Here is a 23,320-nt window from a genome sequence, read left to right on the forward strand (position 1 = left end):
CGTGGGACTCAAAACACTGTCTGCCTGAGCTGACTGAATGTGTGTTGGTTTCGTTTTTATAGAAACCGTGGGACATGCATAGTGTAGTGTTTGTGGGCACTGGGTTGTGGGCACATTCACTACATGTAATGCACAATCGACATGAGTCGCTGGCCGCGCTCGATTTCTCTACGGCAGTTTGCCGAGAGAGAGCAAGCGGGACAAAACCCTGTGGGGTTCAACATCATGTCTGTGAGAGAATGTGGGCGCCGGACAGCGGGCACATTTACTGCACTGAAAACACCGTCGGCCTGAGCTGACTGAATGTGTGTTGGTTTCGTTTTTATAGAAACCGCGGGACATGCATAGCGTAGTGTTTGTGGGTACTGAGATGTGGGCACATACACAACATGTAATGCACAACGACATGAGTTGCTGGCCGCGCTCGATTTCTCTATGGCAGTTTGCATAGAGAGAGAGCGGGACAAAACCCTGTGGGGTTCAACCTGTCTGTGAGAAAACGTGGGCGCGGTACAGCGGGCACATTTACTGCACAGAAAACACCGTCAGCCTGTTTGTGGGCACTGAGTTGTGGGCACATTCACTACATGTAATGCACAATTGACACCATCGGCCGTGGCCGGAATACAGAAAATACATTTGTAATTTATCTGGGTCGCCGTGAAAACGGCTTTTGTGTGCAGGCAAGCGGGCCGTGGTACCGGCTTGTTTACTGCAGAATACACTGGAACAGTCGCATTTTCTGGAACTGAACGAACAAACATTTTCGGTGCGAGTCTGGCCGCGGCGAGACTTAAACACCGTTGCTTACCTAGGAGGGCTAGGAAGACTTTGAGGCCTCGGGCTTTATCTCAATCTTCGGCCGGGGGGTGATGTCCGGCAGAGCGAGAGCGGGCTGCGTGGGTGCCTTCCACTCAAGGCCGAGGCTCGCCGCGGCCTGTGAGAGCAGATGTATCAGCTCTGATTCTGTGGTGGCCCGTTTCCCTGACGACTCGCGGGCAGAGGAGAGGAGGTCCACAGAGCTCGCCCAATCCTCACTGTCCGACGCCAGGGATAGAGCAGCTGTCCTCCTCCACAGGCGGAAGCGGTGGCGGATGGCGGCCGCTGTCCGTTGGTGAGCGACTCGAGTGAAGCTGGCGAAGCTGTCGGGCAAACCGGCGAGCTTTTGCAGGCTGGAGAAGGCTCGGGGACCCGTTGAGTACGGCGCTTTATACAGCGCGGCACTATAGTGGGTGGAAGTGCAGACTCTGAGAAAAAATGACAGACGAGTCCTCAGAGTCAGAGACTGAAGGCGGCGAGATGAAGGCCAGCGGCTTCAGATGCAAAGGCTCGTCCCGCAGAAGGCTTATTCTCAGACGATGCGGCTTCTCACTCTGGATCCAGCAATGCGTGAGCTTCGCTGAAGAGATGAAAAATCATTTTGTATCAGCCTGTCGAGCTATATTTGTAGGTCAAGGCCATGCCCATTTCGTTGGGACGTGATGTAGTCGGCGAGATGCGCCCCCTTTGGATATGGCGTCACGCAAGGCCTCTCTCGATAGGCTGCTGCTGTTGCCGCAGGTCAGCCAATAGGCACGCAAGCCGTCTTGCCTATGTCTGCATGCTGCTGCAACGCGTTTTACATTAATTCAAAATTAAGGATAATTTTTGGCTTCAATATCTCGTGGAAAAGAGGTTTTCCCCATAGCGTCAGATATTACGCCGTACGAGAGAACCTCTCGTAAGAGAACAAAAGGTATTGGACCCATTTGAATTCTGCACAGAATTATATATTTAAAGGGATATGGAGGTGATTAGGAGGAGAAACAGTTAGACCATATCGGCATTAGAAACAGTCCTGACATAACACCAGTACTATGCACCAACATAAATCACACTTTTCATTTTCAAACTACACATCCTCAGCATGATTATGATCACGCTTTTGCTTTGGTGGCAGTTTCATATTAAATATAAAAGGGGAATCAATTAGACTCTGACTGTCAAATGGTGCTTTGTCAAGCTTAACGGCTCTGGCCGAGCTGTGATATAAACAAAGCGCTATTGGCTATTTTAAAAAGGGGGAGGAGCTGCTCTATGTTTCTGCCTGTCTTCCTGTTTCAGTGGAAATTACATCAACACATTAAATAGGGCCTTTAACGCTAGCTGCGAGCGTGCACCATTTCGCATGAAGAGCAGATAAGATTACAGAGGCAGTGCTATCGGCAAAATGTTGGTGACATTTATTTATAATGGGCAATATATCACGTCACCAAAATGATCGAGATCATGTCTAGTGGTCGACCAATATATCGCCAAGGCTGCCCGTCAAAATAAAAGTCCTCCTCCCAACACATCGGCTAATCAGAAAAACTTATCGGCCGATGCCGATATTTTAAAAATGCCAAATATCGGCTTTGGGGGATAAGTTTTTCTGATTGACCGATGTGTTGGAAGCAGGACTTTTATTTTGACGGCGCTCCGGACTTTAGAACACCAGCGCCTGAGAACATAACGGCAGCGCCTGATCACACTGCACTCTCAGTTTCTCTGTCTTCATTAGTTTACGATCTCTGTCAGTCATATCTAATACTTTGTTAGACAGAACTTGTAAACAAAGAAAGCAAATGGTATGCGAAAAAGTAAAGCGTTTGCTGTTATATTATTTGTAACAGAAAAGGCAAACAATCAGGCTAAAATACTTTCTCATTTACCGTCAACATTCAGTAAATGCGCATCTACATAATTTAAAGAAATCTCTGAATATCAAATAAACGTTTAATTTAACACACCTTGCTCATTTAATTTAGCAAACCTTGCAGATTTAATCAAATCCAGCTGTGATATCTTGTGAAGTGTGCATTTGTAGCCTGCATAAACGTGTTACTGCAAGTGACGGTCGGTCTGTGTGAATTGAGTTAATGTGAACAGAAGATCAGCTTCACAAGAGATGCGATCGAAAAACTTTAAATCCTTCATTTTAAAATAAGCTTTGCTATATCCAGTTGCCCACTGTGTCATATTCATATCGTTTTCACTATGTGCTGTATGTAAAATTAGCGTTAACTTGTCTTTATTTGAAAAAATATGATTACCAGTGCCCTGTTAGTGTTTACTTCCTTTTTATTCACAAATTCATATATATATATATATATATATATATATATATATATATATATATATATATATATATATATATATATATATGTAAACAATTACTTTATTTGTGACAAATACTAGGTAATAGGATTGCAGATTTAAGAAGTTGCCATATAAACATGTTTATTTTAAAGATTTGTTTTATAATTTATTTATAATTTATGAAATATTGATTAAAATCAATATGAAGCATATGAATGTATGTGTGTATATATATATATACACTCACCTAAAGGATTATTAGGAACACCATATTAATACTGTGTTTCACCCCCTTTCGCCTTCAGAACTGCCTTAATTCTACGTGGCATTGATTCAACAAGGTCATAAAAGCATTGTTTAGAAATGTTGGCCCATATTGATAGGATAGCATCTTGCAGTTGATGGAGATTTGTGGGATGCACATCCAGGGCACGAAGCTCCCGTTCCACCACATCCTAAAGATGCTCTATTGGGTTGAGATCTGGTGACTGTTGGGGCCATTTTAGTACAGTGAACTCATTGCCAGGTTCATGAAACCAATTTGAAATGATTCGAGCTTTGTGACACGGTGCATTATCCTGCTGGAAGTAGCCATCTGAGGATGGGTACATGGTGGCCATAAAGGCATGGACATGGTCAGAAACAATGCTTAGGTAGGCCGTGGCATTTAAACGATGCCCAATTGGCACTAAGGGGCCTAAAGTGTGCTAAGAAAACATCCCCCACACCATTACACCAACACCACCAGCCTGCACAGTGGTAACGAGGCATGATGGATCCATGTTCTAATTCTGTTTACGGCAAATTCTGACTCTACCATCTGAATGTCTCAACAGAAATCGAGACTCATCACCAGTCTTCAACTGTCCAATTTTGGTGAAATTGTAGCCTATTTTTACTATTTGTAGTGGAGATGAGTGGTACCCGGTGGGGTCTTCTGCTGTTTTAGCCCATCCGCCTCAAGGTTGTACTTGCTGTGGCTTCACATATGCTGTGCTGCATACCTCGGTTGTAACGAGTGGTTATTTCAATCAAAGTTGCTCTTCTATCAGCTTGAATCAGTCGGCCAATTCACCTCTGACCTGTAGCATCAACAAGGCATTTTCGCCCACAGGACTGCCGCATACTGGATGTTTTTCCCTTTTCACACCATTCTTTGTAAACCTTAGAAATGGTTGTGCGTGAAAATCCCAGTAACTGAACAGATTGTGAAATACTCAGACCGGCCCGTCTGGCACCAACAACCATGCCACGCTCAAAATAGCTTAAATCACCTTTCTTTCCCATTCTGACATTTATTTTGGAGTTCAGGAGATTGTCTTGACCAGGACTACACCCCGAAATGCATTGAAGCAACTGCCATGTGATTGGTTGATTAGATAATTGCATTGAGAAATTGAACAGGTGTTCCTAATAATCCTTTAGGTGAGTGTGTGTTATTTATATATATATATATATATATATATATATATATATATATATATATATATATATATATATATATATATAATGGCTTTATATCAGCCATCTGGCACCCAGCTCTCCGCATCGGCCATCAAAAAAACAATATTGGTCGACCACTAATCATGTCCATATATATTGTGATGACTCAATATATTATCTTGACAGGCCTACGGCCCACGTGCAGAACTCTGATCTAAAGCAAGGTTATGACCAAATTCTGTATATTATTGGATGAGAAATTATACATCAGAATAATGGAATTCATCAAAATAAAGTTATTTGTGCTGCAAATTCTAACCATTTTTGGATACCAGATTTTTGGATAAAGTTGTGGTCATACACCAGTATAAATAGTATAAATTTCAGTGCATAAAACTGAAAATAAACTGGACAAACATGAACAGGTTTGTGAAGGAAAATGTAAGACTTTTTAAAGACCTTTTCAAGACCAAGTAAAGAAAATTTAAAGAATAAATTGAAGTGAAAACAATACGACAATGTTCTCAAAGAGCGTTTTCACACCTGGCTTATTTGCAGTGTTTGTTGGTGTTCTTCCTTAGTTCGGCTCGTTTAGGCAAATATGATCATGGCAATTGCGCTCGGATACGCTCCAAAACCGCTTTAATCGCTTTGCTCCCAACCACTAGAATATGAAAATATCTTTTACTCCACCTTATCACACTACAAAAAAGTCAAACAAACCCCTTTCTTAATTTCTCCACCTCCAAATGCACACGCACACAATGCACGAGTGGATGTCTCTATAACGCTCTTGCCTGATCAGAAACCTTCTTTTTCCAGTGATCTTTCCTCTGACCTTTTCTCTTTTATAATGTCTCAGTCCTCTCTTTCTTTCTTTTTTCCTCTTCCCCATCCTCATCCTGAGTGTTTACACCCCCTACTGCTTATTGGCTACAAGTGTGTGGTGGTGCTCGGTCTGATCTCTTTCACCAGCGTTTATCAGAAATTGCTTACTACACATTTATTTGAGATGCAAAATACATATATATTTTTGTGAAGTTCATCAGAATGAAGCGAGTTTATAATTAAAACAAGAACAATATCTGCTAATGGGTTCAGAAAAATAAACTTAATTCAAAGGGAAGATTACATAATTGACTGATAAACATTTGTTCTTGCTTTTGTTACATTTTTAAAGACTTCATTTTAGATTTGTATCTCAAGTAAATGTATCAAAGATGTTTAGATATTTTTATTGGAAAATGGGACAAAAATAATTATTTTGCAGTTCATGCAACACTCATGCCATGACTTTAAGACTTTCTGCTCTGGTTTAAGACCTTTTTAAGGCCTTAATTTGTGTAAGGGTGAATTGAGACCCGCAGAAACCCTTAGGTTTATGATTTTTGTTTGTTGTGCATTTGTGTTTAGGAAGCAAGAGGTGGTCTTCCAGCTGGTCAGAAATCTGGGTGGTTTTACAGTGGTCGATAATGTGTGTGAAAGCACCACTCATGTGGTGTCCGGCAGCCCACGGCGGACTCTTAATATCCTGTTTGGCATTGCACGTGGCTGCTGGATCCTCTCCTTTGAGTGGGTGTGTATAGTGCTTATTGCTTTGGGTGTATTTTTTCGTAACTGTGATAAACATCATTCTGTGAAGATTTAGGTGGTAGTTAATATCCTATTGTATCATTTTTAAAAAAAATTTTTCTTATCTATGCAGATCCTATGGTGTTTGGAGCACAGGCAGTGGGTTCCTGAAGAACCTTATGAGCTATCCGAACATTTTCCAGCTGCGCCTGTAAGTACTAGGGGTTGAAAGACCTCAGATTTGTTGAAGTCGTCTGTTAAGACATAAAAGCCGAGTCGACGTCGACTAGTCGCTGACGTCAGTCATAAAAACACAAGAGATGGGACTGCTTTGCAACATGCCACAATGTGCAATTTATTTGCAGAAAATTATACAGATGCTGATGCTGCTCATAATGGGGCTGTTTACACCTGGACACTTCATGCGTTTTCTCAGATCGGATAGCTATCTGATTTATCAAAACGATTCCATTTACACCTGGTGACATAAATGTGTTTTCGCAAAACGGATATAAATCCGATCTTCAAACAACGTGCTATATGCAGATTTAACGGAGTTCACGTCACCAAAAGCAACATTAATGAGCTGCATTTTATTGTTCATCCGCTATTTTCAAAATCAAAGACCGCAATAAGAGAGAGTGGCAACAGCCCTGATAAGATCGTTTTGTTTCTTTACTTTTAACGAAGATGACTGTGTGTTAAGCGTCTGCGACTTACTTTCACTTTGATTTGCGATAGTTTGCTCATTGGCTTGATGAATAGTTGCTCAGCTTCCCATCTGCGGTGATGCGTGTTGCCATAGCTTCGTCATATAATGAATATAACATGACATATAGCCTATAACATGCTCTCACACGTTTATTTTTAGCATTGTTGGGAGGAGTCCAATTTACATATGTGGTTTCAACAGCCAGATGCATTTACACTTGTCCAGTTTCGTCTGGAATGCGGGCGGCCCAGACCACCTCCTAAAACGGTTTGAGCGATCGTATTTAAATCCGTCTCGAATGCGTTTCGGGTCTTTTCACGGTGGGATAGCTATCAGATCACAGAAACACATGAAGTGGCCAGGTGTAAACAGCCTGCTGTTTACATCATCATTTAGGATGAAAAGAAAAAAGCTATAAATTCACATCTGTGCGTTAGTGATGCGCAGAGCCAAGTAATACAAAATAATATTCCAATTAATTGCGGATGAATTAGAGATAAATCATTAATATGTTTAAATAAATATATAAAAAAATAATGTTTTAATAATTTTAATAAAGAGACTTAACTCTCATTTCCCGGTTAAACAATGAGCACAGAGCCAAGTAATACAAAATAATATTCCAATTAATTGCGGGTGAATTAGAGATAAATCATTAATATGTTTAAAAAAATATATGAAAAAAATAATGTTTTAATGATTTTAATAAAGAGACTGAACACTCATTTCCCGGTTAAACAATGAGCGTGCGTCATGGTTTTACTTTTGTTTCAATAGTGTCAAGTTAGTATTTCCACACACTTTATGTACCAATGCTGCTTTCTTGCTGCAATGACCCTCTGGGCTCTTCATCTGTTGTCGTCTGCAACACGACCATGTTTTTAGTATCAAAATTAGTGCAATCATAGTGTCACATGATCAACGCGACTAATCAAGCTTAAAGCGTCACGGCATTGTATTAAGGTCAACTAATCGACTAGTCGGTTCAATCCCTAGTAAGTACACTTCAATTAATAGTGCGTACAGTCACAAAATCTGATTTTGCCTGCAGTCTGAACATAGCCTCAGATCTTTATTCCTGGCCATTTCTTCTGCATCCAACACTTTGATTACGAGGGCTTATTGTTTGAGTACCGTCTAATTTACCCAGATTTTAATATATCGGCTTGTTAGGAGAAGATTAACGATATTCTCTTAACATATGACTGGTTTTGGATCATCAGTAATTTACAATAGGGATGTTTTGTCCCCATTATGACCACACAGGAGAGATGGTGTTTCAAATCTTGTTGTACTTTTTTAAAATATACAAGTTATATTACATGTAGAGATATTTTGCAACGTGTATTGTAGTAAATACAGCCACATTTGGAATATTAGATCAAAATGAATTGAATCTGCAGTGTTTTGCATTCACAATGCATATTAAAAAAACTCTCTGCACATAAAGCGAACTAAACTCGGAGCACCTCCTGATGGTCCTGATGAGAACATTTGCTGTGCTCACATAAACTGTTTTCAGACCACTGACGCTGAAAAGAATGCGTGAAAACTTTTTGCATGGGCATTGTGAGAAGTGCTTGTATTCATGACAGTGGTTGAACATCTAAACATACAAAATACAACGAATGAGATGGCCATTGACAGATTCTCTTCCGTCTGTTCTTCAAAATGTAATCGTGTGTATTTTGATATTAATGCAGTACAGGAAAGGACATCGATCTGTGGTCTCCTATTGGTTTACATTACGCACAGTTTAGCATTTTGTGATTAATTTACCACAACATCAAAAGAAAACAATGACTTTATCAATAAAAAAAATTTTTTTCTGTTATATATATAGCACACTTGCAGTCAATGTGTATGCAAGATAATTAGACACTTATGAAGAACAGATGGCACTCAACTAGAATATATTTTTTGCTGCCTCGGTATTGTCGCAGTTGTGGCAGCTAATGCATTTCTGCTCTTGACCACTAAGTGGCTCTATAACCATAGATTTTGACTAGTTTCACTAGTAATTCCTGCATTTCATTAAAAAGTATTCTTAATATCTATTAGCCTGTTATTTTCTCCTTGCAAAAATGATTTTAAAAAATGCTATAGAAAATGTGAATCATATAGGCTACACATTTATTATAGGCTTTGTCAATGTTGTGACCACATTATTTAATATTTATCACTGATGGAGAAAAAATTGCCCTGTACCACAGCTTGTAAAACCCTCTGAAGGTACTCAATGTATCTGTTGCAGGCGGTTTTTGTCAGGCAATCACGCTAGAAAGTCACAATGGCCTGAAGAAGCTTGTCTTTAATCTGCTAAATTATCATTTTGTGAGTCACTCACAAAATTGAGATGACTGACAGCAACCAAAGCAACGAATGAAAAGCCTCCAATTTCAAAATAGATCTGTGCATTAAACAAACCAGTGTTGGCTAGTTGGCAATGATTAGATACATTTAACTGATGTGAGCTTGTTGCATTCCTTATGTGAATTATAAATATTATTGGCTATCTATATATGTGTTATATATCGCAGTTAATAAGTTAGCTGAAGCAAGCTACTTAACTAAAATGAAAAAAAAGTACATTTCAGTATAAAAACTAATAAAATTAAGAATACTAAAACTGATATTCACAAATATAAAACTAATTTAAAGAAAAAAAACTACTTGTATAGCTCCCCCCATCAATTACACATTTTCAGGGTTTACATATAGTCTCGGAACAGTTTTAGACTACTTATTTATTGCATGTTTGAATATAGAGTTTTGTGTTTGTATTCCCTACTGTTTGTATTCCCTGTGCAAATTGATGTAAAGTGAAGAATACAGAATCATATTCTTGCAACATTTTTACATTTGCCTTGCCAAAGAAATTGCAGCGTTGCTGCGTACGATTAAAACAATGCAAAATGAACATAGCACATAGCAATATTACATAAATTAAGAGCAGATGTTTTTTTGTCTCTACTCTGTGCTGTCTCTTTCAGCAGGTTTCTTTGTCTCCCTCGCTAACTGGGAAGCAACACTGTATATAATATTGTAGCCTATAATATTGTATGCACTAAGTGTAACTAAGAACTGTTGGGTTTTTTTTTTGTTCCTTAAGGGGCCATGAACTGTATTTTTTTATATAAATATGTGACACGTGCTGGCAAAATGAGGAATCCACACAGGCTAATTACGAGCTACAGGCAAATCAAGGGAAAATATAGATCCATGCGGAAAGAGAGGGGCTGAGGTTTAGATTATTGATTTTTGTAACCAGTATGTGTGGTATTATCATATTAAAAGCAGAACTAAAATCAATAAAAACCATCCTTACATAAGTGTTCAGTGTTGCAACAGCCGTTCGTAAGTTCTTTCTTAAATTGGAACGTAAAGTCCACACTAGAAGCTTTGTAACTACTAGCTAGTTTGTAACTAACTCTGTACTTTGTTTTGTTCGTAAGGCAGAACGTTGCTAGTAGGTCGTAAGCTCTCCGTAAAGTAATGTGTAGTCGCGAATATGACGTTTAGCCTCGATTATCCAATAGCAGCCTTCAAATACGTGAGCAGAAGTTGTGTTGAAACCTTCATTTCAGTCTAACCTTCATTCTAACTTCTTTTGCCTCACGTTACTAACAGTAAACATAAGTTTCCGTTAAATGTGTTACTTGATCATGAATAACATAAATGTTTTTATATGTAGCTAAATAACATCCAGAAACTGTATTTGAAATGAAATAAGGATCAATAAATAAATATTGATACAAAAAACAAGAAATTACATTTATTGATTATGATTGATATTTGACATGCACAACATGGACCGATGCACACAGCGGCACGCTGTTTAGGACGAGTTCGTGTTAAAGAGGTGCTAACAAAGTTATTTTTTTTACATAATGTTCTCTCTCTTAAAATGTAAGCGAGTGTAAATGTCAGCATTATCATATGTCTAAAGAATTGAAGTCTGTCAGGTAAAAGAAGAGCTGATTGATGCAGTTCAGTCTGTCTGATATTTTAGTCCAACCGTTACTCCTGATCGGAGGCTGCTGTAAATATTTAGTTTATACGTAGAGTTTGAAAGAAGTGGGGACTACAGCCTGTCGAAGTGAGTTATTGAATATATTGGTGAACATGTGCTAGCTGTTTCAGCACACTCTTTTAAAACCCTTCCCTGCACTCTATCTGGTTCAGCTGCTTTCTTGATGTCAATTTTAGTCAGAGTGGACCTCGCTTGATGTGGGTACATAATGAGTGCTTGCTCCGTCTGCAGCGGAGCAGTAAAGGTGGTAAAGCTGTTGTTTCCGTCATCAAAACGAGCAAAGAAATGGTATTAGGACATCAGGGAAAGCAGTATCATTGTTGGGCATCGGCTGTTACCACTATTGTAATCAGTGATTGCCTTAATTCCTCTCCACATGCTGCGGGAGTCATTTTTGTTGAAATGATCCTCAATACGCTGTTTATAGTTGTGCTTTGCGTCTTTGATGCCCGTACTCAGTTTTCCTTGTGCATTTCTGTATGTTTCTATGTCCCCAGATTTAAAAGCAGTATCCCAAGCCTTTATAAGAGTTTTAACCTTAATATTAAACCAAGGCTTCTGATTAGAAAACACTTTGTTGGTTCTTCTTGTAGTCACATTATCACTTCAAAATGTTATGTATGACAGGACTGTCAAGGCATATTCCTCTAGGTTAACTCCTTGTGCAAAGGTATCCCATTCAGTGTTTTCAAAAGTCAGATGCTTTGCTTGGTCAGATGATTTACTTTGTTTTACAAGGCCGGCTACTTTTTTCCCTAAGCAAAACGAAATGGACTTCCCACTCATGTAGACAGTTCACACACTTTGTTGCCATGAATAATGTCAACCAATTCCACAGAGATCTTGGGATCCTTACTACCATGTTTTAAAAACTCTTTCGGGATAGCAAAAAAAAAAAAAACATTTGTATGTTTTTTTTCCAGAACTGCTGTTTGTTGCTATTCCAGTCACACTGTTGAATAATATTTGTTGCCTTCATTAACACACGTTACTGACACAAGCAAATTTAAGTTATTATTCCCAAGCATTAGTCTGAACCCCTGGTATGGGGCCTCCTGGTGGCCATGGGAATTTTCAAAATGAAAATTAGCCCATGATTTATTCACCTTGAAGCCATCCTAGGTGTACATGACAGTCTTCTTTCAAACGAATACAATCGGAGTTATATTAAAAAATGTCCCAGCTTTATAATGGGAGTGAATGGGTGTATGTCTTTGGAAGTCCATCAAAGTGCATCTATTCATGATTAAAGTGCTCTACATGCACTCCAAGGGTTAATAAAAGTCTTCTGAAGTGAAGCGATGCGTTCGTGTAAGAAAAATATCCATATTTAAAACTTTATTGACTAAAATAACTAGCTTCCGGCAGACGGCTGTACGTATCGATTAACGCGAAAAGAATAACACTTGAACTTGACACACAACGTAATGACGAATGCAGTTGCTTTCGTGTTTCGTGTTTTCCTGTTTGTTTGAACTGCAAGAGGTGTCAATTGCCATCATTACGTTGTGCGTCAAGTTCAAGTGTAGTGAGTGTGCAGCTCTCTCAGGGGAGGATCTGTCCTAATAGGGAAAGTCCGTCACCAGTCATGGGAGGGTCCTGGTCCATTGCGATGTCACCAGTGCTTTAAAGTGCCCCAAAAGAGGTGCCGGTACTCTATTATTTTTTATTTTTATTTTTTTTTTGCTGACTTTTATATACAGCAGTCAACAGACGACCTTATAAAAAATAATAAATCCTTTTATTAGTTTATGGATCTGCTTGAGCTAGAAAGAGCTACTGAACATAAATAAAATGTGCAAAAGGGTATTGAAAAAATACCCTTAGAAAGAGCTACAGTGGAAAGAGCTACTGAACTTAAATAAAATGTGCAAAAGGGTATTGGAAAAAATACCCTTAGAAAGAGCTGTAGAAAGAGCTACTGAACATAAATAAAATGTGCAAAAGGGTATTGAAAAAATAACCTTTGAAAGAGCTACTGTAGAAAGAGCTACTGAAGTTAAATAAAATGTGCAAAAGGGTATTGGAAAAATAACCTTAGAAAGAGCTACAGTAGAAAGAGCTACTGAACTTAAATAAAATGTGCAAAAGGTTATTGGAAAAAATAACCTTAGAAAGAGCTACAATAGAAAGAGCTACTGAACTTAAATAAAATGTGCAAAAGGGTATTGAAAAAATACCCTTAGAAAGAGCTACAGTAGAAAGAGCTACTGAACTAAAATAAAATGTGCAAAAGGGTATTGGTAAAAATTACCCTTAGAAAGAGCTACAGTAGAAAGAGCTACTGAACTTAAATAAAATGTGCAAAAGGTTATTGGAAAAAATAACCTTAGAAAGAGCTACTTTAGAAAGAGCTACTGAACATAAATAAAATGTGCAAAAGGGTATTGAAATTTTTTTTAACAAAATGTACATAAAATAAATTATAAAACATAATAACCATTGTGTTAATTGTATTTGTATTTTAACCGCGCAGCTATGGTTGAGCGTTTCACAGGGGACATTCTAAAACGCTTAACGTGAAAAACGCTTAACTTGGCTTACTGCACTAAGACAGTGATATTAAAAGACCAAACTCAGTACACATCATATTAATAAACCATACTATGTATAAAAAAATAAGATGAGCCCAGAATATGAACGCAGCGCATTTAATTACACGTTAAGCATTTTCTTCCCATAGAAAACCGTTATAAGAAAACGCTTAACGTGGCTTTTAATATCACTGCCTTAGTAGCCTACAGTAAGCCACGTTAAGCGTTTTCTTATAACGGTTTTCTATGGGAGGAAAACGCTTAATGTGTAATTAAACACGTTGCGTTCATATTCTGGGCTCATCTGATTTTTTTATACATAGTATGGTTTATTACTATGATGTGTACCGAGTTTGGTCTTTCAATATCACTGTCTTAGTACAGTAAGCCACGTTAAGCATTTTTCACGTTAAGCGTTTTAGAATGTCCCCCTCTCGGGACCACGTTGGTTGACACTGACAGCGGCAAAAGCGATGCATGCGCTTTTCACTTGTAAAACTCAAGGGTGTATGGGTAATGTAGTCTCTGCTCTCGGTGGGACGAATTAGGAAGCGTGCATTGTCAAGGGCGCTCTGAAAAGCGCCAGCGCAGCCAAAGGATTAAAACAGATGTGCAAATGAGCGTACCGGTACGCTAAAAGCACGTTCTCGGTGCACGGAGAGGTAGCGGTACGCTCAAGAGCTATATTTGGAAGTGGCGGTACTGAGTACCGGCGCGTACCGGCCCACTTAAAGCACTGGATGTCACAATGGGTAGAAAACATGAACAAATCATTTTGAGACAATTTTTTAATTTATTTTTAGGGAATACAAAAAGGAGTGGGTGGATTTTTACCATTATAGGTTGGTTGTCCACACTGTGGACACATAAAAAAAATAATAATAAAAAAAAAACATGTAAAAGTGAATTTTGCATTTTGCAAAAAAAGGGACCCTTTAAGAAATGCTGTGGAGTTTGGTCAACTTTCAACAAATGTCCACAGTTAAGATATCTACAAGAAGGTCCAAAGCACTAAACCATGTGTAAACAACAGTTTTATAGAGTAACAATTTGTACGACATGTTTAAAGAACCTCCTCAGCTTTATGCATTTAACTCACTCTTGTACCATGGTTACATTTGACAGTTTATCAATAATATAATTTTTGTAAATAATTTGGTATTTACAAATAAAATAAGCACACTAAGTAATTCTGATTCCACTTATCTACGTGAAGAAATAAGGAAATCCTGTGAAGCATCAAGGTACTTCAGTTTACAGGTGTGTTTACCCTTTACAGCTGTTCTTCAATTAACAATACATATTAATACATCCATTTTAACAAAAACCTGTCCCTTGATGAAGTTCCATTAATATATGTTCAATGAATTAGCAATTTGACACTGTAACAAAGTTTTTTTTTTTCAAGTGCTTTATCTTTTAAATAGAAGTCCTGTATTAGAAGTGCATGAAGGTTACACCTCTCCAACAAATGTTTCTCTATAGGATAGGAAAACAGTGACATCAGTAGTCATTAGCCGTGCTTCCACTGTCGGGCCAAAAGCAGGCGTGCAATTGCATGCTAGGGCCAGTCGCATTTCCACTGTCACTTCTGGGGCTTGATCGGGCCCTATCTGGGCTTCTCCTCTGACTGAAAATATAACTGTATTGGGACTGTCACTGTAGATAGTGCTACTAATGTTGTTGGGTTTTTTTGGTGGTAAATTTGTAGAAATTATCATTCTTTCTAAATGTAATGAAACTATGCGGAGCTTTTGGCCCGAAGGTGGAAACGCAACGTGGTTTTGGGCTCTGTGCTACAGGTCCGAGGCTATTATCTCAGCACAGCCCGTTGCCCTGGCTCGCACTGGCCCGACAGTGGAAAAGCGGCTATTGTGCCTTAGGACTAGAGACTTAGAAGTTTGATGGTCTTATCATCATAGTCGTGGCCTTTAGTGAATATGCTGAACCTTTCCAGTAGTACCATTTGATGCCATTGAAACGATTAGTGTTCTGTCCCTGTTGGTAGTATACGCCATTGAGATTCGATGGTCCGCAGGCATCAAACCACCAACCTAAATTATACAACAAAAATATATACTTTAGGATATAAAAACAGAAGTATATTGTGACAACACAAAATGTTGGCTGTTGTTAACATACACCAGGCCTCCAAATATTACTACAGGTATTACTAATTAACAATTTTGTTTTTGAATGCATCAATGCTATTTCCTCTATCATTAGTATTAGTAGTTGTTCTTTTTTTGTTAGCTAATAAGAATGATTAAGGGGAATTCTTCAGATCCCAGACCATTAATGTCAATAGCCGTGTTTCCATTACCCTTCAAATTGCACAAATTGAAATTGCGAATTGAAAATATGCCCAATGGAAACAAAAAAGTTTTTATTCTTGCATGAGGTGGTTTTTCAGGCAATTAGAAAAATAAATATTTTGCAAAACTGAAATGGAAACAGTTTTTGCTCATTTATAGGTCACCTGATGTAGATGATGCGGTAGGCTATGTTTGGACAGAATATTAGACAGAGTTCTTTAATTCAAAAAAGACAAAACAATTACAGGAATACTGGATTCTAAACCTAAAAAGAAATGCCACAATCAATACCTCGGGCAGATATAAGGGAGAAACACCCAGAAACACCTCATATGTGCCGCTCTCAAGTATAAGGGTATTTCCTTGCCATTAATGATTGGAAAACACACATACATCTCCTTCAGTTAATTATAATGGCCAGTGCAGTGGCTGAGATATACATAAACTTACCAACGTCCGTTGCCATGATTTTTGGAATGACTTATCGCGAGAGGAAAAAATTTAGTTTTAGTCGCATAACCATCGGTTAATGGAAACGCCGTAATTTCGCAATAGTTTTTTGTCACAAAAAAATCGCAAACGTTTTGTGCAAATCTGTAATGGAAACGCACCTAATGTTCATCAGGGCTAAGTTCCCAAACAAGCGAATCAATGAATAACTCTTGGATAATTTTGTTAGGAAGCCATGACCCAACTATAAAAAATGCAAAGCACCTTTTTATACAGATTTTTGGGGTAAGGGGTGTAAAATACTTTAAAGGAGAACTCAGGGCAATTTTTAACTTAATCTTGATCGTTATACCTTTGTGAGTACTGTCTATAGAAAAAAAAATGAACCGGATTGGTGCTTGCAACACGGAGCTGTTCCCGCAAATGCCCAGAGCTCCCACTCAGCTAAAACGGCAGTTATGGGGGCATACATAAAGAGTGTCTTTGTGCCTTTTAACAGACACAAAATGCAGTTAAAATGTCAGTCCAACGTGAACAGGGCCCTTACATGTGAACAAGATGCGTTTAGCAACTTAGCCATTGTTTAAATTCACCTAAATAGTGTTGTAGACGGCTAGCTGTAGTCTCGTGCTGAAGTCCCGTGGGAACTCGGTTGTAGCAAAAGATAAACAGCAGTGTGTAGGTGGGAGGAGCGTAGTGTGTGAAGAGTGATTATCGGAGTTGCTCACAAGTGAAGAAGAAATGCTTTGCGTTTGTGCCGTTCTGAATTATGGCAACAGAAAGCGAAAATACAAGAACTTATTTTCATCATCTTCCTTTCCATGACCTCGAGATTCTGCAGTTGTGGCTAGTTGTACTTCAACTTGATGTGCAAACTCCCATACAAGTACTACGCGCTAAAGATTACCGCATTTTCAGCGAACACTTTGACAAGGATGACTACACAGACACAACACAGCGGGGCCGGTTGAAGAAAAAAACGATTCCGTGGACGAAGACGGGTGCAACCACTGTGGAGGTAATGTAAACTTTATTTATACTTCCATTTTGGGCGCTGTGTTGTATCTGTGTAGTCATCCTTGTACAGCACAAACCCGAACCATTTCTTCTTCACTTGTGGGCAACTCCGATCATCACTCTTCACACACTATGCTCCTCCCACCTAGACACTGCTATTTACCTTTGGCTACAACTGAGTTCCCCTGGGACTTCAGTGCGAGACTACAGCTAGCCGTCTAAAACACTAATTAGGTGAATTTAAACAATGGCTAAGTTGCTGAACGCCTCTTGTTCACATGTAAGGGCCCCGTTCACGTTGGACAGACATTTTAATTGCATTTTGTGTCTGTTAAAAGGCACAAAGACACTCTTTATGTATGCCCCCATAACTGACGATCAAGATTAACTTAAAAATTGCCCGGAGTTCTCCTTTAATTTTACTTTTTTGGGTATTTATACTTTACTCAGGTTCTATTTAAAATTCCATTTCTGAAGAAAAATCTGTACATTTTACTCCTTACAATTTTATTTTGATTTGAAACTTACTCCTCACACGTTTGAAGGTTATTTTCGTCCATCTTATGCACATCACATATGATAGACGAAAGCTCAAACATGCATGCTTGACACCAGTGGCGAGTCAGAGAGGTGTTGAAATCTCATTTCACCTCTTGTTGAAAGAAGCATTTATTTTAACGTATGGCTGGGCGCAGTACATATTTCAAATTGAGAAAAGTTTTTGTCGAGACAGAAGAATAAGAGCATACAGAAGAAGAGAGAGAGACAGAAGAGCCGATTTCCACAGTTCCACAAGCTCTTTTTGCAATTGGAGAAAACAATTGAAGTTAAGGTTTAGCACTGGGTGTAGGCTTCCTGAACAACTTTTAAGAAAGTTGAATAGCTGCATTAATTTGTTCTTCATATCAGAATTAGCACAGGCTATATAGAACGATACATCTGTTTACTGTTGGGGACTTATTACGTGGCATCCTGTGTAGACCATATCACTGATTTTAATGGTTTCTATTGGCTTCTAATGCATTGTCACGCAGCTCGAAGCTGGTGCAGACAGGGTGAAAGTTAATGTTAGACTTTTGGCTCCATCAACAGACAGTTAATCATATAAGAGAGATTGGTTCCTAGTTTAGCATAACATACAATGTGTTCTCTTACGAGAGGTTCCCTCATATTGCATAAGTTGCTTACGTCATCTTTTCTCGAGATATTGAAGCCAAAAAATTATCCTTAATTTTCCATTTATTGTCAACGCACTGCAGCAGCCAGCAGACCTAGAGCAGGCTATCTTGCGTGCTCAATGGCTGCCCTGCGGCAACTGCTGCAGCCTATCAATGAGCCTCGCGCGTGACGTCACACCCTCTACGCGTGACAGCCCGCCAAAATGGGGGTGGCTTAGCGTATAAAAGTCAGACTCGGAGGCTGCGTCACTGATTTCATCATCTTCAGTGAAGCTCTCCGCATCGCTGGACTCAAAATGCCTCGCCTTTCCTGCGGCTCGTGCATAGCCCCACTCAGCGCCGGAGACCGCCATGTGATTTGCACTCTCTGCCTGGGCCCAGACCACTCAGCCCTCGCCCTGGATTCGGGAGGCAATGTGCACTGTGAAACGCTTCCGCTGTCGACCCTGCGGGCTCGACTCGAAGCCTTCACCACGGACGCTGTCACTCCGCCCTCTGGACCGCGCAAAAAGAAGCACCGTTTACAGCGGATACCGGAGCCTGAGGTCACGGTGAAGGGCTCGCCGGATTACATCCCGCCAGCCTCCCTCTCTCTTTCTCCGCCCCTCCAGGACGCGCAGCTGCCGGCTTCGGCCCTCACTGCCGCCGCCTCATGGGACGAAGCTGAAGGACTCGATGCATGTGACAGCTGTTCCATCCTGGCATCGGACAGTGAGGAGTGGTCGAGTTCTCATCACTCCGCCTCCTCCTCGATCCAGGAATCCAGCAGGACTTGGGCTGGCGTGGACGCTGAACTCATGCGTCTCCTCTCTAAGGCCGTCGACTAACTCGGACTGGATTGGTCACCGCCCAAGGAGCCCGCGCCCAATAGGCACGACGGCTGTTTCCTCCACAGCCGCCGCCCACCGCCCGTTTCCAGATCTGCGCCATTTCTCCCAGAGCTTCACGCTGAGCTTGCAAAACCGTGGAACGCACCATTCTCCGCGAGGCTCCACTCACATGTCTCCTCGACGCTCTCCCAAGTGGACGGTGCCGTCGAGAAGGGGTACATAGCAATCCCCCCAGTGGATGAGGCGGTCGCAGCGCACCTTTGCATCTCTGCGAGATGGCGCTCAAAGTCTGTCCTCCCGTCTAAAGTCTGCAGGACCACATCAGTACTTGTCGGCTGCGCGTTTTCAGCCGCCGGACAGGCTGCTTCCGCCCTGCACTTGATGGCTGTGCTGCAGATCCTTCAAGCCGATCTCCTCCGTGAATGAGACGAGAAAAGCAAGGACCCAGCCGCCATCACGGATTTGAGAAGCGCGACGGATCTTTCTCTTCGTGCTACGAAATCCGCGGCTCAGGCGATCGGCAACAGCTAGCAACAGCAGAGAGGAAAAGACGGTTGGGTCTCGCTGCGGCCGGACCTCCGTCAAAATATCTCGTCCTGTCAGTCCCCTCAGAGAAGGCTACTGCAGACGTAATTTTAGCAGCCAACGAGTCGGCAACACAGCCCGCTCGCCTGGACACAACCGCCGTTGTCATGGCAACCCAGAGAAATCTCAAAAAGAGTATAATTCCTGGTCATCCGGCTCATGCTGTTGGTGTTTTAAGTGTAGAAAAAGTGCCCACAAATCAGTGCTCACCCCTACACAAACACGATGCCACCCGTGTCTCACACACTCACGGAGTCCACTCTCATAAAGCTGGCAAATGCCACTCGAGTGCTAGATGTAGAGAATGTACCCACAAATCTGTGCTCACACCTACTCGCCACCCGCTCTGTTACACGGCCACAACAGCCTCTCGGCCAAGTTATGGATGTAAGTCACGTGCCCGCTCACGAGCGCTCACGCTTACTGACAAACACTTCGCCCCAGGCTCCGCCAACGCTCAATATTATTACAAAACGTTCCCCATTCACAGCATTCGGGACGCCACAAATGATACAGTCAGCCACTGCTGTCAACTAGCCGCCGTGTCCAAGGGCGCGGGCACCCCGCACCCTAGCTATACATGTAAAAGCATGGGAGGCTATTCCAGGGGTATCAGAATGGGAGCTGAGCACAATAAGACAGGGATATTCGCTTCAGTTCGCTCGCCGCCCCCCTCGCTTTCGAGCACGGACCGAGACGAAAGTGAAAGCGGATGTAGCGCATCTACTCCGCTCAGAAATAGCCAGACTGCTGTGCAAAGGGGCCATAGAACCAGTCCCTCCTTCTCTGAGTGAGTCAGGCTTTTACAGCCCCTATTTTCTCGTACCCAAGAAGGACGGAGCTCTAAGACCTATCTTAGATCTGAGATATTTGAACAAAGCTCTCATGAGAAGACCGTTCAAAATGCTCACGACCAGACAAATCTCTCTCGATCTGAAAGATGCATACTTTCAGATTCCGATAGTACCCCGTCACAGGCCGTTCTTGAGATTTGCCTTCGACGGTCGGGTATATCAATACACCGTCCTCCTGTTCGGCCTGTCTTTGGCACCCCGTACATTTACGAAGTGCATGGGCGCGGCTCTCGCCCCCTTGAGAAAACAAGCCTTGCGAATTCTGAACTATTTGGACGATTGGCTGATTTTAGCACAGTCAGAGATAGAACTGTTATCTCACAGAACAGTGCTCCGCAATCATCTGGAAAGCCTGGGTCTCACGGTCTACTGGACCAAGAGCTCATTACTGCCCAGTCAGTCAGTTTCCTTTCTAGGAATAGAACTGGACTCTGTGGCTATCAAGGCCCGTTTATCGACAGCGCGTGCACCGTTTGCGACACCTGGCCGCATCTTTCGCTTACCTGAAAACATTCCAGAGGATGCTGGGCTGTATCGCATCGACTGCGCATGCGCCCGCTGCAACGCTGTTTGAACGCCCGAGTGCCTCACCAGGATTGGGCTTCAGGCCGCAGACGGATCAGAGTGACTCAAAGTTGCGTTTCAGCTCTGCAGCCCTGGTTAGCGGCCGACTGGTACCAGCGGGGTGTGACAATAGGAGCTGTCTCACACCGAAAGGTCATCTCGATGGACGCCTCCAACTCAGGTTGCTCAGGTTCCTGCCTTCGAGGACAGACCGGCCTTTGGCCTGTGGTCAGACCAAGAGAGACACTTCCACATAAACTCTCTGGGGTTGACAGCGGTCGAGATTGGCTCAATCGCTTCCTCCCGTTCATACGGGACCACCACGTGCTAGTCCGCTCGGACAACATGTCTGTGGTGTCCTACATAAACTGTCAGGGCGGTGTCAGATCCAGGAGTCTCTGCTATCTGACAGAACGCCTTCCAGTATGGTCTCAGCACCTCCTGCGCTCGCTAAGAGCTGCGCATGTGCCAGGCCACCTGAACGACGGCCCAGACAAACTGTCCAGGAACTACGTTCGCCCAGGGGAGTGGTCCCTGCACCCCCAAACAGTACAGTTACTGTGGCGCCTTTTCGGCCAAGCGGAAGTCGACCTGTTTTGTGTCAAAAGACAACGCTCATGTTCTTTTCAAAGAACGAGGATGCACTGGCCCAAATCTGGCCCAGCCTCCCACTTTATGCTTTCCCTCCGGTCTCTCTGTAACCACAGAGATCAGGGAAACGTGCCACTCGGTGCTCTTATAGCCCCGCGATGGGAGAATCAAATCTGGGTCCCGGAGCTGATGCGGCTGTCACACACAGCCCTTTGGCGGATTCCGGTGAGGAGAGATCTCTTCTCCCAAGCCCGCGGCTCAATCTGGCATCCCCATCCAGAGCGCTGGTCTCTGCACGCATGGTTAATCAACGGATACCCTTTGTCCTGCCAGAAGGAGTGATGAACACGATTACGCAATCTAGAGCTCCCTCTACGAGGCGGCTCTACGCGTCTAAATGGTCGGTGTTCTCCAAATGGTGTGCTGATAGAGATCTAGCCCCAGAACCTGTGGGGTCCCGTGGTTGCTTGGTTTCCTTCAAGAGCCGTTGGATAAGGGCAGGTCCCCATCCACGCTTAAAGTATATGTGGCGGCCGTTGCAGCGTTCACTGAGTCGACGTGCGGTCAGTCAATAGGAAGAAACGAGCTTGTCATCCGCTTCCTTAGAGGAGCCAGGAGGATGAATCCCCCGTGACCCCCGTCGGTTCCCATGTGGGATCTTTACTTGGTCCTAGAGGCCCTGAAAGCTTTCCCCTTTGAACCGATAGACTCCGTGGACCTAAAGTACCTCTCACTCAAAACCGTTTTTCTGACAGCTCTGTCATCAGTCAAACGTGTGGGGGATTTACACCCGTTATCTGTTAGCGCTGCGTGTCTTGAGTTCGGGCCAAATGACTCTAAAGTCATCCTCAAACCAAGGAATGGCTATGTCCCTAAAGTGTTTGGCACTCCCTTCAGAGCGCAGGTCCTTTCTCTATCGGCTCTGCCAGCATCCGATAGTAGGAGCGATGTTAATCTCCTCTGCCCCGTCAGGGCGCTGAGGACTTACATTACCCTTTCAGGCGCTCGGAACAGCTCTTTGTCTCGTTTGGTGGGCGCACCATGGGTCTCGCTGCCTCGAAACAGAGCCTGTCCAGATGAATAGTGGAAGCTATCACATCTGCTTGTGTCTAAAAGTCTGCAATGCCCCTTGGGCATTAGGGCTCATTCCACCAGAGGCGTGGCCTCGTTGTGGGCTTGGTCCAGCGGGATTTCCATTCAGGACATTTGTGAGGCGGCAGGTTGGGCCTCCCCGTCCACATTTGTTAGGTTTTATAACCTGGAAGTCCCCGCCCTGCAGGCTAGACTTCTGTCAGTATGAGCGGTGTGTATGTCCTGCCCAGATTTATCATGCGCAGACTACTCTCACCCGACCTTAGCTCTCCTGGTTGAGCTGCATTGTATGGTGAATATTTATATGGACCGGCAACGCCCGCTCTGTATACCCTATATGTGCTTATAAGAGAACCTCTCGTAAGAGAACGAACTCGGTTACATACGTAACCTCGGAGGGCACGACGTCACGTGCGAGGCTCAGTGGTAA

At 42.2% G+C, this 23,320-nt stretch overlaps 2 protein-coding genes across 5 annotated transcripts in view; one reads left to right on the plus strand and one right to left on the minus strand.

Annotated features, from left to right (window-relative positions):
- mcph1 (microcephalin 1) overlaps positions 1–23,320 on the plus strand; it is a 160,195-nt gene that overhangs the window by 35,587 nt on the left and 101,288 nt on the right. For all 3 annotated transcript variants that reach the window (XM_077218062.1, XM_077218055.1, XM_077218072.1), the window contains 2 exons: positions 5,977–6,139; positions 6,269–6,346. In XM_077218062.1, coding sequence (XP_077074177.1) covers positions 5,977–6,139; positions 6,269–6,346 — 241 coding nt within the window. The remainder of the gene's footprint in view (positions 1–5,976; positions 6,140–6,268; positions 6,347–23,320) is intronic.
- The window catches only part of angpt2a (angiopoietin 2a), a 100,613-nt gene continuing 91,480 nt past the window's right edge, over positions 14,188–23,320 (minus strand). For both annotated transcript variants that reach the window (XM_077218091.1, XM_077218085.1), the window contains exon 9: positions 14,188–15,468. In XM_077218091.1, the coding sequence (XP_077074206.1) occupies positions 15,308–15,468 (161 nt within the window). In that variant the 3' untranslated portion in view covers positions 14,188–15,307. The remainder of the gene's footprint in view (positions 15,469–23,320) is intronic.

The sequence above is a fragment of the Siphateles boraxobius genome, unplaced genomic scaffold (genome assembly GCF_051911475.1).
Source record: "Siphateles boraxobius isolate OS27281-9 unplaced genomic scaffold, OSU_SipBor_1 12, whole genome shotgun sequence".
NCBI lineage: Eukaryota > Metazoa > Chordata > Actinopteri > Cypriniformes > Leuciscidae > Siphateles > Siphateles boraxobius.